Genomic DNA, 13,080 nt, shown 5'->3' with positions numbered 1-13,080 from the left:
ACAAAAATAATCAGAGACCCAAAGAGGCATCACTTCAGCCAAGTCCTCAAAGAGGGGATGGGGTAAGGGGGGGCGCTTAAGTGCTTAATACAGAATCTAACACAGTATCAAGTCCCCCACAAAAGTAGTCTTAACTTGGTCTGGAATTTTCTGATGGGCGCCAATGAGTCTGCCATTTGCCTTCTCTGTCCAAAAAAGGAAGATGATCTAATCTACATGATAAGACCCCTTGCTCTTTTTCCTAAGGAAAAGCTACCTTGTCTGGAACAGACTTTTTCGTTTATTAATAATTTTCTTACCCCACCCTCTAGCTATAAAAACAACTTCTCAGAGCTTCCTCTACTGGCTAACTGGGATGCTGCCTGATGAATCATTTATTAAAGCCAATAAGATATTCAATTTTACTCGGTTGAATTTTTATTTAACACAGTAATAATGAAATATATTACATAAAAATTTTTTATTTGTTGGAGCAAAAGTTCAAGATTCTAAATAATCATTTTTATGAAAAATCTATCAGCAGATAGATAGAGAGGGGCAAGTCCTTTAAAGACAACGGACAAGGGCCAATATTTATAAAAACAATGGATTCCTGAAAGTGTATATGCAAATATTAATTTTAAAAATGAAAATATATTTGAAGGACATTAAAAGAAACAGATGGTGTCTTTTTTTGCTCAGTCTTCGTACTTATCCACATGAAGTATCCTGATGCTGTGTTTCATAGTTGGTGTGACAACCTTTACTATTCAAATTTGAGAGTTAAAAAAAAATCTTAATTTCGGGGCACCTGGGTGGCTCAGTTGGTTAAGCCTCCTACTTCGGCTCAGGTCATGATCTCCTCCTGTTTGTGGGTTCGAGCCCCGCATCAGGCTCTGTGCTGACAGCTAGCTCAGAGCCTGGAGCCTGCTTCGGATTCTGTATCTCCCTCTCTCTCTCTGACCCTCCCCTGCTCGTGCTATGTCTCTGTCTCTCATAAAATAAATATAAAAACAAAAAAATCTTTTTTTTAATTCTTAATTTCTATTAATTTTGCTTGAAGGATTGACAAATCTTCCCCAAAGGGGGGCATATTATATACCATTTCATGAAAAGATGCGAACAGTTATTTGTTTATAAGTGTTTTAGAATCACATCCTCTTTTTGTTAGTTTGGGTTGCAGACCTCTACTCAGCTCAATACCTATTTTAAACATACAGTTAATAAGGAAGCCAACATCCTTCTTTTTGAGGTGCCACCTCACGGTCCCAATTTTTCCTGGACCCATTTTAAATGTTTTTTATTTTCCCTCCTGTGTCCTAATAAAGAGATTGCTGTTAACCCAGTAACCATTTTCCGCAGCATGTAGTTTCATACAGTTATGCCAAATTAAAAATAACCTTTAAGAAAGATTTTATTCTGCAGTGATAATAGAGTCACAGAAATTGGGTGAAATGACTCTAATGTTATAGAATCCGGTTTGGATCACCTGGCAAAAGAACCAAGCAGCACTTAGAGATCTTGGAAGGCAGGAGGTTTATATTACACCCGTGGGCTCAGAGGAGATCATTCTCCAGAGGTCTGAACCCAGAGCATCAGCAGAGGGAATAATTTATAGCCTGTTACTTCTGCATTCCTCACGAATGTGCGCAAAAAGCAGGGTGGGAAGAAGAAACCGGAAGGGGGAGTCTTTGATCAGGAACAGGAATTTCCTTATCAGACCTGTCGGCCATCTTGTAACAGATTTTTCCCTATCACTATCACCGTCATATCAATGCCACTTAGAAGAGAACACGTTTGCAAGCTACATTTGAGTGCATCTCAATGGCTTGACCATCCGTTTTCTAGGTCTCATTGGATATTTACCCAGAAATCAAGTGTGTAAGTAATTCATTTACAGACTTAAAGTAGCTTAGTCTTTAAAAATTTTTTTATTTATTGGAGCAAAAGTTCAAGATTCTAAATAATCATTTTTATGAAAAACCTATCTGCATATTTAAAAATGAAAATAACCTTTATCATCAATTTAAGTATTTGAGTACTAGCAATAAGACAATTAAATCAAATTAAAGCATGACTAATAGCAATGAATATTGTCTTCATGTATTTTTTAAATTTAGATTCAAGCTGGTTAACAGATAGTATAGTATTGGTTTCAGTAGTGAAATTTAGTGATTCATCACTTACATATAATATCCAGATCTCATAGCAAAAGTGCCCTCCTTAATGCCTATCACCCCTCATGTTTCATTTAAGCCAATACTCAATATTCCACCTTATTAAGTGATAATGATAATAATAATAATAATGGAGTTAGTAACACTTTTTTTTTTAAAGTTTGTTTTCAGAGAGAACGAGAAAGAGCAAGTGTGAGCAGGGGAGGGGCAGAGAGAGAGAATCCCAAGCAGGTTCGGTGCTGTCAGTGCAGAGCATGAAGTAGGGTTTAAACTCAAGAACTTTGAGATCATGACCTGAGCCAAAACCAAGACTCAGATGCTTAACCTACTCAGCTACCCAAGCACTCCAGATTTAGTGACACTTTAATAACTCACATAAGACAATCCTATTCTTAGTCACTATTATTTAAAGCCCCATGTCTATGCCAGTTACTCCATATATGTTTCAAAGAGAAAGGCCTGTTATAGAAACCAGGAAGAATCAGTATTGAAAGAGTGTTAGGATTAAGTCCATCAACCCAATCAAAGGAGGGACAGGGAAACGTGGAGCACAGTAAGCAAGGCTTTAATCAACATCCTTGCAAGAGCGGGGGTCTGATGAACAGGCCCACTCAGGGCACTTACAGCAGACAATTTATCTCCTAGTATGCAAGTCCCCGCCTTGGTTCCTCATTGGCTGAGTACTATAGAGATCACAGCCTTACCCCAGAGGATGCCTATGCCCATGTAAGGCAAAAAGTAGTCTGATTGGAATAAATGTGCATTCCCTAAGGTGATGCAGAGACTTTCAGTCCCTCCTTTTGTTCTTTGGCACATGCTCACCGCAAAGCCCATGAAAATAAACCTGAGAGGAGGAGAGGGGAAAAACCAGGAAGTGAAGTGTCTAAAGGTCTGGGATTCCATTGTTTGGGGGGAGGGAGCTTGTACATATTTCCAATAGGTTGTGAACCTACTGTTAATTAAGACAGCACAGCTTTTATTTGGTATTTCTGAAAAGGAATCATCTCCCTTACCTCTCACAAGACTCAAGAGACTGTAGGGACCTCAAGATGGGCTGCTTTGGCATGAAGATTATTTTGAGTTCAAAAGCCGTCATAGCCCAGTAGATCGAGAAAAATCTCTTTACCTTCCCCACAACTGGCTAAAAAGAATTTAGTCCGAAGACCTGCTCTAGGAAGAGAGTTATCACCACAGCCAACCACATTATACTATGAACTGGGTGTGGTAGACAGGGAGGCCCCTAGCAAGTCCTGTTTGATCCAAGTTCTCTGTTGTTTCCGAGGGGCCCAGCAAACATTTGCTAACTAAATATTTACTCTTTTTCATCGTTCTGTAAATTGCATTCCCTCCCTTTGAAGTCTCAGACCCCTACCCTCTTCTCTTTAACTCAGAATGACATATATAACTCATTTTGCCCATCTTTGGACTTTCCATGTATATGTGCATTTCCCATATGTACACTATTAAATTTGATTTTCTGTTCATCTATCTCATGCCAATTTGATTCTTAGTAAGAGCCTGAGGGGACAGGATATTCTTGATCCATGCCAAGAGCATAATCCTGCTTTCATTATATGTGTGAGGCCAAGCATGTAGGCTCAGGTTAAGTTTGCTCTGTTAACTCTTGAAACATGCATGTAGAATACTCATCACTATAAATATTCTATAAGCCTCTATAAGATATTATACAGCTAACAGTTGTTTTCCATAAGCATTTAAGGTCCATATTACTAGATTTAAAATAAAACTGCTATTATTTGAATAATTTACCCTAGTACATTCATTTAATATGGATGTTTTCTAGGGATAGCAATTTAGGTGCACAACACAAGTTTTGTTTGCAGAAAGACGGAGCCTGTGAACATTTAATGGGTTCTTACCAGAGCAGGACACTTGATTTCAATAATGTCTACTGGTGGTCCTGGAGAGCTATGGATCTCAAGATTGTACCAGACGTGGAAATTGCTAGCACCATCATCTGAAGAAAAAACAAACAAAATCAACCAACCAACCAACCAACCAACCAAAAAACAGTTCTTAATGTAGGTTTCAGAATACCATATTTAACCTAAAAATTTCCAAGTATATGTGCATTCCCCATACGTACACTAGTAAGTATGATTTTCTATTCCATCAATAGATACTATTTTCAAACTCTTTTTGATAGACTCATTTGTCAAGAGAGCCAAGGAGGGGGTGAAAAGCTGAATGCATCACAGTTTGAGAGTGCTAAGAGAAATGCCATTTTGCATGACCTTGCCCTGTGGCTGCCCCAGGAACTCATCATGTCCCCCCTACTAAAATAAGAATGTTTTACTTCTAGGAATTTGTATTTCTAAAGAAATAACCAATCATCCCCCCCTCCAATTGCCCAGGCATTCACAGATTACACATAGAAATATCTAAGTATTATATTACAATTCACAGTGGTACACTTCCTATGCCTTAAGAATCTAGTGTAAGGACAGAGTCGGGAACTGTTGATGAGATTTTTCTTTTGCTTGAAGGGTGAAAAAGGATCCTAACAAATTTAGCCTAAAGGAAGCTGGACTAGGAAATGGATTGAGTGGTGAGAAAGTAATATTTACATCTGGGTTCCCAATATATTTTTTAAAGCAGGCATTTCTGTCACTGGTGATGTTTAAAGTCACACTCCCAAATCCTGACACCGGAACTGTGGCCCTCCAAAACAGTCCTGTGTAACAGCGCTTGTACCGGCATCAAACTCAGGTGTTCTGCCTGTTTAGCCTCATCTGTTCAGCTTCTACTTTGGTATTCTTTATTCTCCAGGGTTGAGCTAGTTTATGGTTTAGATGTCCTCCAATTTCAGTTAATCGTATGCATATTCATATCTGTACTGTCAAGTTTTAAAGATTCCAAAGACTGCTATGTTTGCGGACCTTACTCACGTAAATCACTAGCCTCTTTGGGCCTCAGTTTCCACATCTGAAATACAGGGCTCAGACTAGTGGAATTCTCAGGCACTCTCTTCTGAAAGAGAAGGCTGTATTTTGTAGAGCATAGCAGGGCACTGCGTTGTAGTGTAATGTAAGGCATCAATTGACATTGTTTCTATCGAATTGCATTTCATGGAGGAGGGGAGTAGAATTTGCCACTCCAAACTAAGTCTTTGGTATAAAGATGATTTTCAGCTGATTATTTTAAAGAAACTGCAGACACAGGAGAACTAAGAAAACTGAGAAGTTACCCTTTTGTAAGAGACATTTACATTTATAAAGGAATCTAAGAGTGTCTTGTTTTAGTACTAGGTAGTTGGGAGGACCGAATCTTAGGAATGCCTTATCAATGGAGAAGATAGGGATCTTCATCTGCATGACAACCTTCTTTGTGTTTACCTTGCTTTGTGGGTAACTTCTCTTTCTTGGCTCTTCATCCCCCACCATCTTTTTGTGTTTGTAGCTGGTGATGATATTTTAAGGTAAGGGCTTGGCCATTTCAGGAAGTTACTCATTTTCCTAGGTCTCCCCCATGTACAGAGGAGGAATACAAGTTACTAAATGTTTGTTTTTCTCCTGCTAATGTCTTTTTATTACTACAGGGGGGTCTCAGCCAAGAATTTAGGAGGGTAAACGGAAAATTATTCCCCGCTACCAAGAGCACTGGATCTTATGGTACCGCTTCATATCACGTTGTATTGTATTGCGTTCCATTCTAGCCTAATACTTTAGCTATCAAGAAGTACTTATCGAATTAGTGGATCTTAGAAAAATTCAGACATTCAGAACAATCAGCTAATGAGAGGGAAACAGTGAAAGTCCTTGTGAATTTTTATCCCAAATACTTGTGAGAAGTTCCTGAGGGCGAACTTACTTTCACATTTTTGATTGCCTTCTGTGCCTATTTATTTTACAACACCAGCTAATTGCCTTGAAACCATGAATGCACAGAGAATAAGTTGCCAACTTTATATTGAGGTCTGGTTACTGAGGAAACCGCTGCTCACGTTTGGATTGGCTGCTCCTTCAACTCTATGCCAGTGCTTTAAAAGTCTTTCTGGTGTTTAAATGTGACCTCTCAAAAAACCAGAGTTCTTAAAATGGAAAATGTTTCCCCTTCTAGGAAGCTCATGTATATTGTACTGGTTTTTCCCGTGCTTCGATCCACATTGAACTTGTAGGGAAAATAATTCCGGAGACAAAGGGTGTAAGAACACGAGTCTGAACCAAACAGACGCCATGACAGGCTTTAAGTTTCCCCTCTAAACTAGAAGGTCTAAGGGTCAGTCTCTCCAGAACTATTAGGCGGTTACACATTGCCCGAGGCAGAAGAGACCACTTTGCGGTATCCAATCAGGGAAGGCCAGCTACCTCTCCCCACATTCCTAAAGGTGAGGCCTACAGATAGAAACTTTAGATAGGACCCTGCTACCTAATGCTAAAGTTAACCCGATAGTCACCAAACAAGACCCTCAACTCGCACTGTAATTGGTTAAATTCAAAGATACCCTAAATGTTGTAATTGGGTCCTGCCAAAAGTAACGAATGTTCTGAACAATGTGTATGGTTATACAATAATGCCAATTATTATATACAATGCTGTTATACAATAATGATAGCATGTCACAATTTCCTGTAACTCCCCCTTCCCAAACCCCTTAAAAACCCTACTCAGCCCTTGCTCGGGGCTCTCAGCACGGATCCACTGCATTGGTGAAGGCTGTGAGACAGAACTTAGGCCCGGCGAGCCTAAGCCGTAATAATAAATGCCCTTTGCTTTTACATGCGTGACTCGGTCTCGCTGGCGGCTTCTGGTTTTGGGGTGATTTTGAAATCTTGGGCATTACAAGGGCTTCAGGACTAAAAAGCCTGAATTCCTCATGACACTAGGCTGTCACAAAGAACAGTTAACTGTCTGCCCATCTACAGAATGGGGACTGTCTTAGTCAAAGTTCTCCAGAGAAACAGAACCAATAGGATATATGTGTGCATATCAAGAGAGAGAGAGAGACAGAGAAACAGAGGCAGAGAGAGACTGATTTTAACTCCTATAATTGATGTGGTAGGTCTAAAATCTGCAGGTTAGGTCAGTAAGCTGTAGGCCAGGAAAGAATTGCAGGCTGCACTCAAAGGCAGTCTACTGGCAGAATTCCTCTTTTGCTCTGGGGAGGTCTGCCTTGGTTCTATTAAGATCTTCAACTGATTGGATGAGACCCACCCACATTACAAAGGGCCATCTTCTTTATTCAAAGTTAACCTTCAAATGTAATTCTTGGGGCACCTGGGTGGCTCAGTCGGTTAAGCATCCAGCTTTGGCTCAGGTCATGATCTCACGGTTCGTGGGCTCGAGCCCTGCATCAGGCTCTGTGCTGACAGCTCAGAGCCTAGAGGCTGCTTCCGATTCTGTGTCTCCCTCTCTCTCTGACCCTTCTCTGCTCATACTGTCTCTCTGTCTCTCAAAAATAAATTAAAAAAACATAAAAAAAAAAATAAATGTAATTCTCATCTAAAATCACCTTCACAGAAACATCCAGAATAATGTTTCACCTATTATCTGGACACCATAATCTAACTAGGTTAACATACAAAATTAGCTATCACACATATAATAATACTTAGTATTTGATATTGTTGTGACTATAACATAAGGCAGCATTGTGCTGTAGCTGACTTAATTCCTACAGTGCTAAAAATGTACACTGAAAATGAGTTTATTACTTAGAGTCAGGTTAGCAATCATTTACTGAGAACAAAAGTAATGATTATTAAGCATTGTTTAGCTACAGGCTTTGAACATATTAAAACTTTTTTTCTAATTTTAAAATCAACAATATTCACCAGAGTGATTTTAGAAACTCCTGAAAGGCTTAAAGATGAAAATTATTATTTCACGACTAAGAGTAAACTGCTTATTTTTTAAATACACATCTCTAGGCTTAATATATCAATAAAGACATAGATATAAAGATACACACACATATATAAACACACTGGTGTATACAAATTACACAGAATTAATAGATCCATATACATATGTATGTATGTGTAAACATTTTTATCATTCAGAGAATACTCCCTATTACAACTTCACTTTCATCACTAGTTATGAGGGAAATGCCAATGAAAACCACGAGGTATCACCCCACAGTCATTAGGATGGCTACTATCAAAACAACAGAAAACAGCAAGTGTTAGTGAGGATATGAGGAAGGGGCACCCTTATGCTCTGTTGGTGGCAGAACACATTGGTGCATTCACCGCAACTGCCAAGAGCATGAAGTCTGTTGAAATGCATACAGCCATGGTTAAAGATTACTGGGAAAAATGCCAGGAAGGACTTTAGAATATGCTTTGCCTAAGATAATAAAAATGTAGGGGTACCTGGGTGGCTCAGTTGTTAAGCATCTGACTTTTGGCTCTGGTCATGATATCATGGTTCAAGAGTTCAAGTCCCACATCGGGCGAGCACAAACCCTGCTTTGGGTGAGTCTCACTTGTCTCTCTGTCCCTATAACTCTCTCTCTGCCTCTCCTGGCATTTTCTTTCTCTCCCTCCTGTGCCTCTCACTTGAGCCCCCCCACTCAAAAAAAAAAAAGAAAAAAAAAAAAAGAAAGAAAGATCATGAAAATGTAGGGGCCCCTGGCTGGCTGGCTCAGTCATAGGAGCACATGACTCTTGATTTTGGGGTTGTGAGTTCGAGCCTGATGATGGGTGTAGCAATGATTTAAATAAATAAACTTAAAAAAATACAATGAAAATGTAGCCCAAGGGAACAAGAAATGAAACAGACTGCACAGTCATCATATATAAACTCTGCTTTTGGTAACAAAGACAGCATAACTCCTGCACATTGCCGAGATGTTCTGCACACCTGGACCAGTGAAGAAAAGGACTCACCCAACCAAGATCTTGAAGAAACAGGTGACTTGGCACCAGTTAATCAGTCTTGAATTTACCTAATTCCTGACCAATCAGATGAACCCATGCTTCCAAACCCCTTTACACTTGATTTTTGCCCTTAAAACCCTTACTTGCAAGCCAGCAGGATTTTGAACATTAGTTCCCTGTTCACCAGGGTAGTGCTACACCAATAAACAGCCTATCTTTCTTCACTATAAAAGCTCAGTGACAGGGTTTTTATTCGCTTGCTGTGCGTTGGATGGATGAACTCATCAGGTTCAGTTATACCACTATGGAAAACAGTATGGACAATCCTCGAATAATTAAAAATAAAACTCCCAAACCCATTTTGGGGTATTTAACTGAAGAAAACCCAAACTCTTACTTAGAAAAGATGTATGCAATTTCATGTTTATTGCATCATTACTTACAACAGACAAGATATGGAAACAACCTAAGTGTCTATCAAGGAAGAAATGGATAAAGTAGTTCTGATATATCTATATATGTATCTACACATGTTTATCTATATATATAATGGATTATTAAGCTATAAAAAAACATAAGCAAATCCTACCATTTACAACAACATGGATAGAACTTAGACCCTGAAGGCATGATGCTCACAGTTTGGGGGACTGAACATCACGTCAGGCTCTGTGCTGAAAGCATGGAGCCTGCTTGGGATTCTCTCCCCCTCTCTCTGCCTTCCCCCTGCTCTTACACGTGCACTCCCTCCCTTACACACACACACACACACACACACACACACACACACACACACACACACACATATTCTCTCTCTCTCTCCCCCCAAATAAATAAATAAATATTTAAAAACAACAACAACAACTCAGGAGGCACCTGGGTAGCTCAGCTTGTTGAGCCAAAGACTCTTGATTTCAGCTCAGGTCATGATCCCAGGGTCTTGGGATCAAGCCCCATGTTTGGCTCCATGCTGAGCATGGAACCTGCTTAAAATTCTCCCTTTCTCTCTCTCTCTACCTCTGCACCCTCTCACCCTCCCACTCTCTCAAATAAAAGAAATTTTAAAAATTGAAAAAAACAAAGACGACTCAGAAAAAGAGATTAGACTCATGGCTACCACAGAGCATGGGGGTGAGGAGGAAAGGGAGAAAGGGGGTAAAAATATAGAAACTTTCCGTTACAAGAGAAGTAAGCACTACAGGGTAATTACACTGCTGCATGATACACAGGAAAGCTGTTCAGAGAGTAAATCCTAAGAGTTCTTATCACAAGCAGAATTTTTATATTCCTCTTTTCTTCTTTCTTTTCTTTTTATTCTAACTATATAAAAAGAGAGATATTAGCTGGGCCTACTGCTGTAAGCTTTTCATAATATATGTTACGCAAACCATCATGCTCTATACCTTAAGCTTATAGTGGTGGAGGCCAACTATTGTTTAAAGAAGTGGAAAAAATGTATGTGCAAGTAATACATATTCAAAGTTGTTTTAAATAAAACTTTAACGTTCAAAAAATTAAGTTTCAGTTATTCAGCATATTAGATCACATAAGGAACACTGTTACAGAAAAATGTATGCATATCTGATTTTTCTTTATTCTAACTAATTTTCTGAGTATGAAATAATTGGATCAAAGGAGAGAAACAATCTTAAGTTTTAGGGGTGCCTGGCTGGCTCAGTCGGTAGAGCATTTGACTTGACCTCAGGGTTGTAAGGTCAAGCCATGCATTGGGCATAGAGATTACTGAAAATTACACTCTTAAGAAAACAAAGTTTTAAACATACCGTAAATGTTCTCAAATTCCCATTGCAATGCGTAAGACTGTGTCCTTCAACCTGACCTTCATCAAAACTGGGTGTTACCAGTATATTTCATATTTCCCTATTTGGAAGGTTAAAAAAATCTTACTTGGTTGTTCTCCTTTCTTTTTTGTCTCAGCATGATTCAGGTATAACTATTAAAAGTTATATATATTTAAGGCACAATTTGATTTGATATACTATGCATTATGAAATAATCTCTACAATCAAGCTAATTAACATATCCATCATCTCATGTAATTACTGGTTTTTGGTGGGGGTGATGAAAACACTTAAGATCTACCTTCTAGAGGGGAGGAGCCAAGATGGCAGAGAGGAAGGGAGCTCTGTAAACTTTGTCTGCCCCATCAATCGAACTGAGAAGGACATTACTCTCATCTGCAAGAGCAGAAGGAGAAAATACGGACTCCAGAAGGAAGAGAACCTGAAGAATACCTGAGTGAGTGAGTGCGAACTGGGGAGATTGGAAAACGGGCCAGCCCAAGACAGGCAGGGGAGGTGGGAGCCCGAGCCCAACGTGGGGCAAGTGCACGGAGCCCGAGAGACAAAGGGAAGAGACAGAGAGACTGAACACTGAACACGCTCACAGTACTGTCTCTGGGGAAGAGGTAAAGAACGCTTGGCTGCGCTTGGAGAGAGAAGCTCACTCCACAGATAACTGCTGGGTAGCCCAAATCCTGAACCCGGGTGGCGCAAGGGAAAGAACAGCTTCCAGCCCTGAGCCATCTTGGTGAGGAGTCCAAGGCCATGGCAGTGGCGCTCACTTCGACCTCTGTTTTGGGAGCTGGAGCACGCACCTCATCTCCACAGTGCATCTCACCCCCAGCATTGGCTGTGCAAATCCCGAATCCCGAGTGCCAGCAGGGAAAAAATAGGGCCCACACCTATGCAATCTCAGCAGGGAGTTGGCGGCGGTGGAGGCTGGGCGCGCGTTTAGGCAGCAGGAGCTTCCAGTTCATTTCCAGCAGCTCCTGGCGCCTCTGGCAACAGCAGCGCACTCATTCCTCCCCCAACTCCATCGCATTCCCGGCTGGGGGTGGGGACTCCGCAGTTGAATCTGTGAAGGTGATAACTTCACCTCCTGCTGCTCATTTCACCTCAGGCAGGGGCAGCCGAAATCCCTGCCTGAGCCAAGACAAACTGATTCCTCCCCCTAAGAAGCCAGCCACCAAAGCAAATACATCTCATCTGTGGTAGCATAAAAATGGGTGGACTGGAACTTTGAAGCCAGGCGGGCCTTGAAAATACAACCAGGCTCAACGGTGGCACAAGAAGACTGGACTCATTAGAGTGGCCTACAATGAGTAATTCAGTAGAGCATGGGATGCCGCCTATCTAATCTCTGCAGACACCAAGGCAGAGCCTCTGAGAGCAGCCTCTAAGACCTACCACACCAAACCAGGCCTATCCATCAGGGGGAGCTGCTGCGTTTTTTTTCTTATAAAATTTTTTTTTCTTTTCTTCTTCACTTTTTTCATACGTATTTCTTTGTCATTATTACCCTTTTTTAGTTTTACTTAATTCTTTTAAATTTTTACTCCTTATTTTCCTTTCTCCTTTCTCCCTTTCTTTTTCACCTTCTTGCAGTCCAGATATACTCTCCTGTATCTCATCCTTACGTCTCCCCTCAACTGGTCATACACTTTTAGATTGTCCACTGTCCTTTGTGGTCTCCGACCCCCTTTTATTCTTTTTTTTTTCTTTTCTCTTCTCTTCGTTTTATCTATTTCCTTTCCATTTTCTTTCTTTTCTTTCCTCCTTTTAATGTGATTCTTTGTTTGATTTGTCTGTGCATTTGTGTGCTTCTGTTCCCTCTGTGTTTGTCTGTCTCTTTTCCTTCTTAGGACTACACCAAGAAACAAGCCAAAGTGTGCATTATGGTGAGTACCAAATACAGCTGAGTAGGTAAATAAAATATTCACAGGCACAACAAGAAAAACTGAGAGACACCATTAAGAGAATATGTCCTGAAACGACAGGCCCTGGACAGTCAATAAGCCTCCTTTAACAGAGAAATATTAACAGGTGCACAGTGCACAACGAGCTTTCTAAAGGTGACAAGAGACAGAAAACTAGCAAAAATGACAAAACGAAGGAACTCTCCCCTGAAGAAACTCCAGGAAGAAGTCACAGCCACAAAACTGTTCAAGGCAGACCTAGACAACATACCGAATCAAGAATTTTAAAAACTTGTCATAAAAGTAATCGCTGGAGTTGAGAAAAGCATCAAAGAATCAACTGAGACAATGACTAGGTGCT

General features: G+C 40.2%; 1 protein-coding gene across 1 annotated transcript in view; it reads right to left on the bottom strand.

Annotated features, from left to right (window-relative positions):
- Nucleotides 1-13,080, bottom strand: part of CFAP47 (cilia and flagella associated protein 47) — a 493,477-nt gene that overhangs the window by 123,368 nt on the left and 357,029 nt on the right. The window contains exon 53 of the mRNA XM_029929640.1: nt 4,037-4,134. Coding sequence (XP_029785500.1) covers nt 4,037-4,134 — 98 coding nt within the window. The remainder of the gene's footprint in view (nt 1-4,036; nt 4,135-13,080) is intronic.

Source organism: Suricata suricatta, chromosome X (genome assembly GCF_006229205.1).
Source record: "Suricata suricatta isolate VVHF042 chromosome X, meerkat_22Aug2017_6uvM2_HiC, whole genome shotgun sequence".
In the NCBI taxonomy this organism is placed as follows: domain Eukaryota; kingdom Metazoa; phylum Chordata; class Mammalia; order Carnivora; family Herpestidae; genus Suricata; species Suricata suricatta.
The sequence above is the reverse complement of the archived record's forward strand: the minus strand, read 5'-3'. Positions and strand labels throughout refer to the sequence as shown.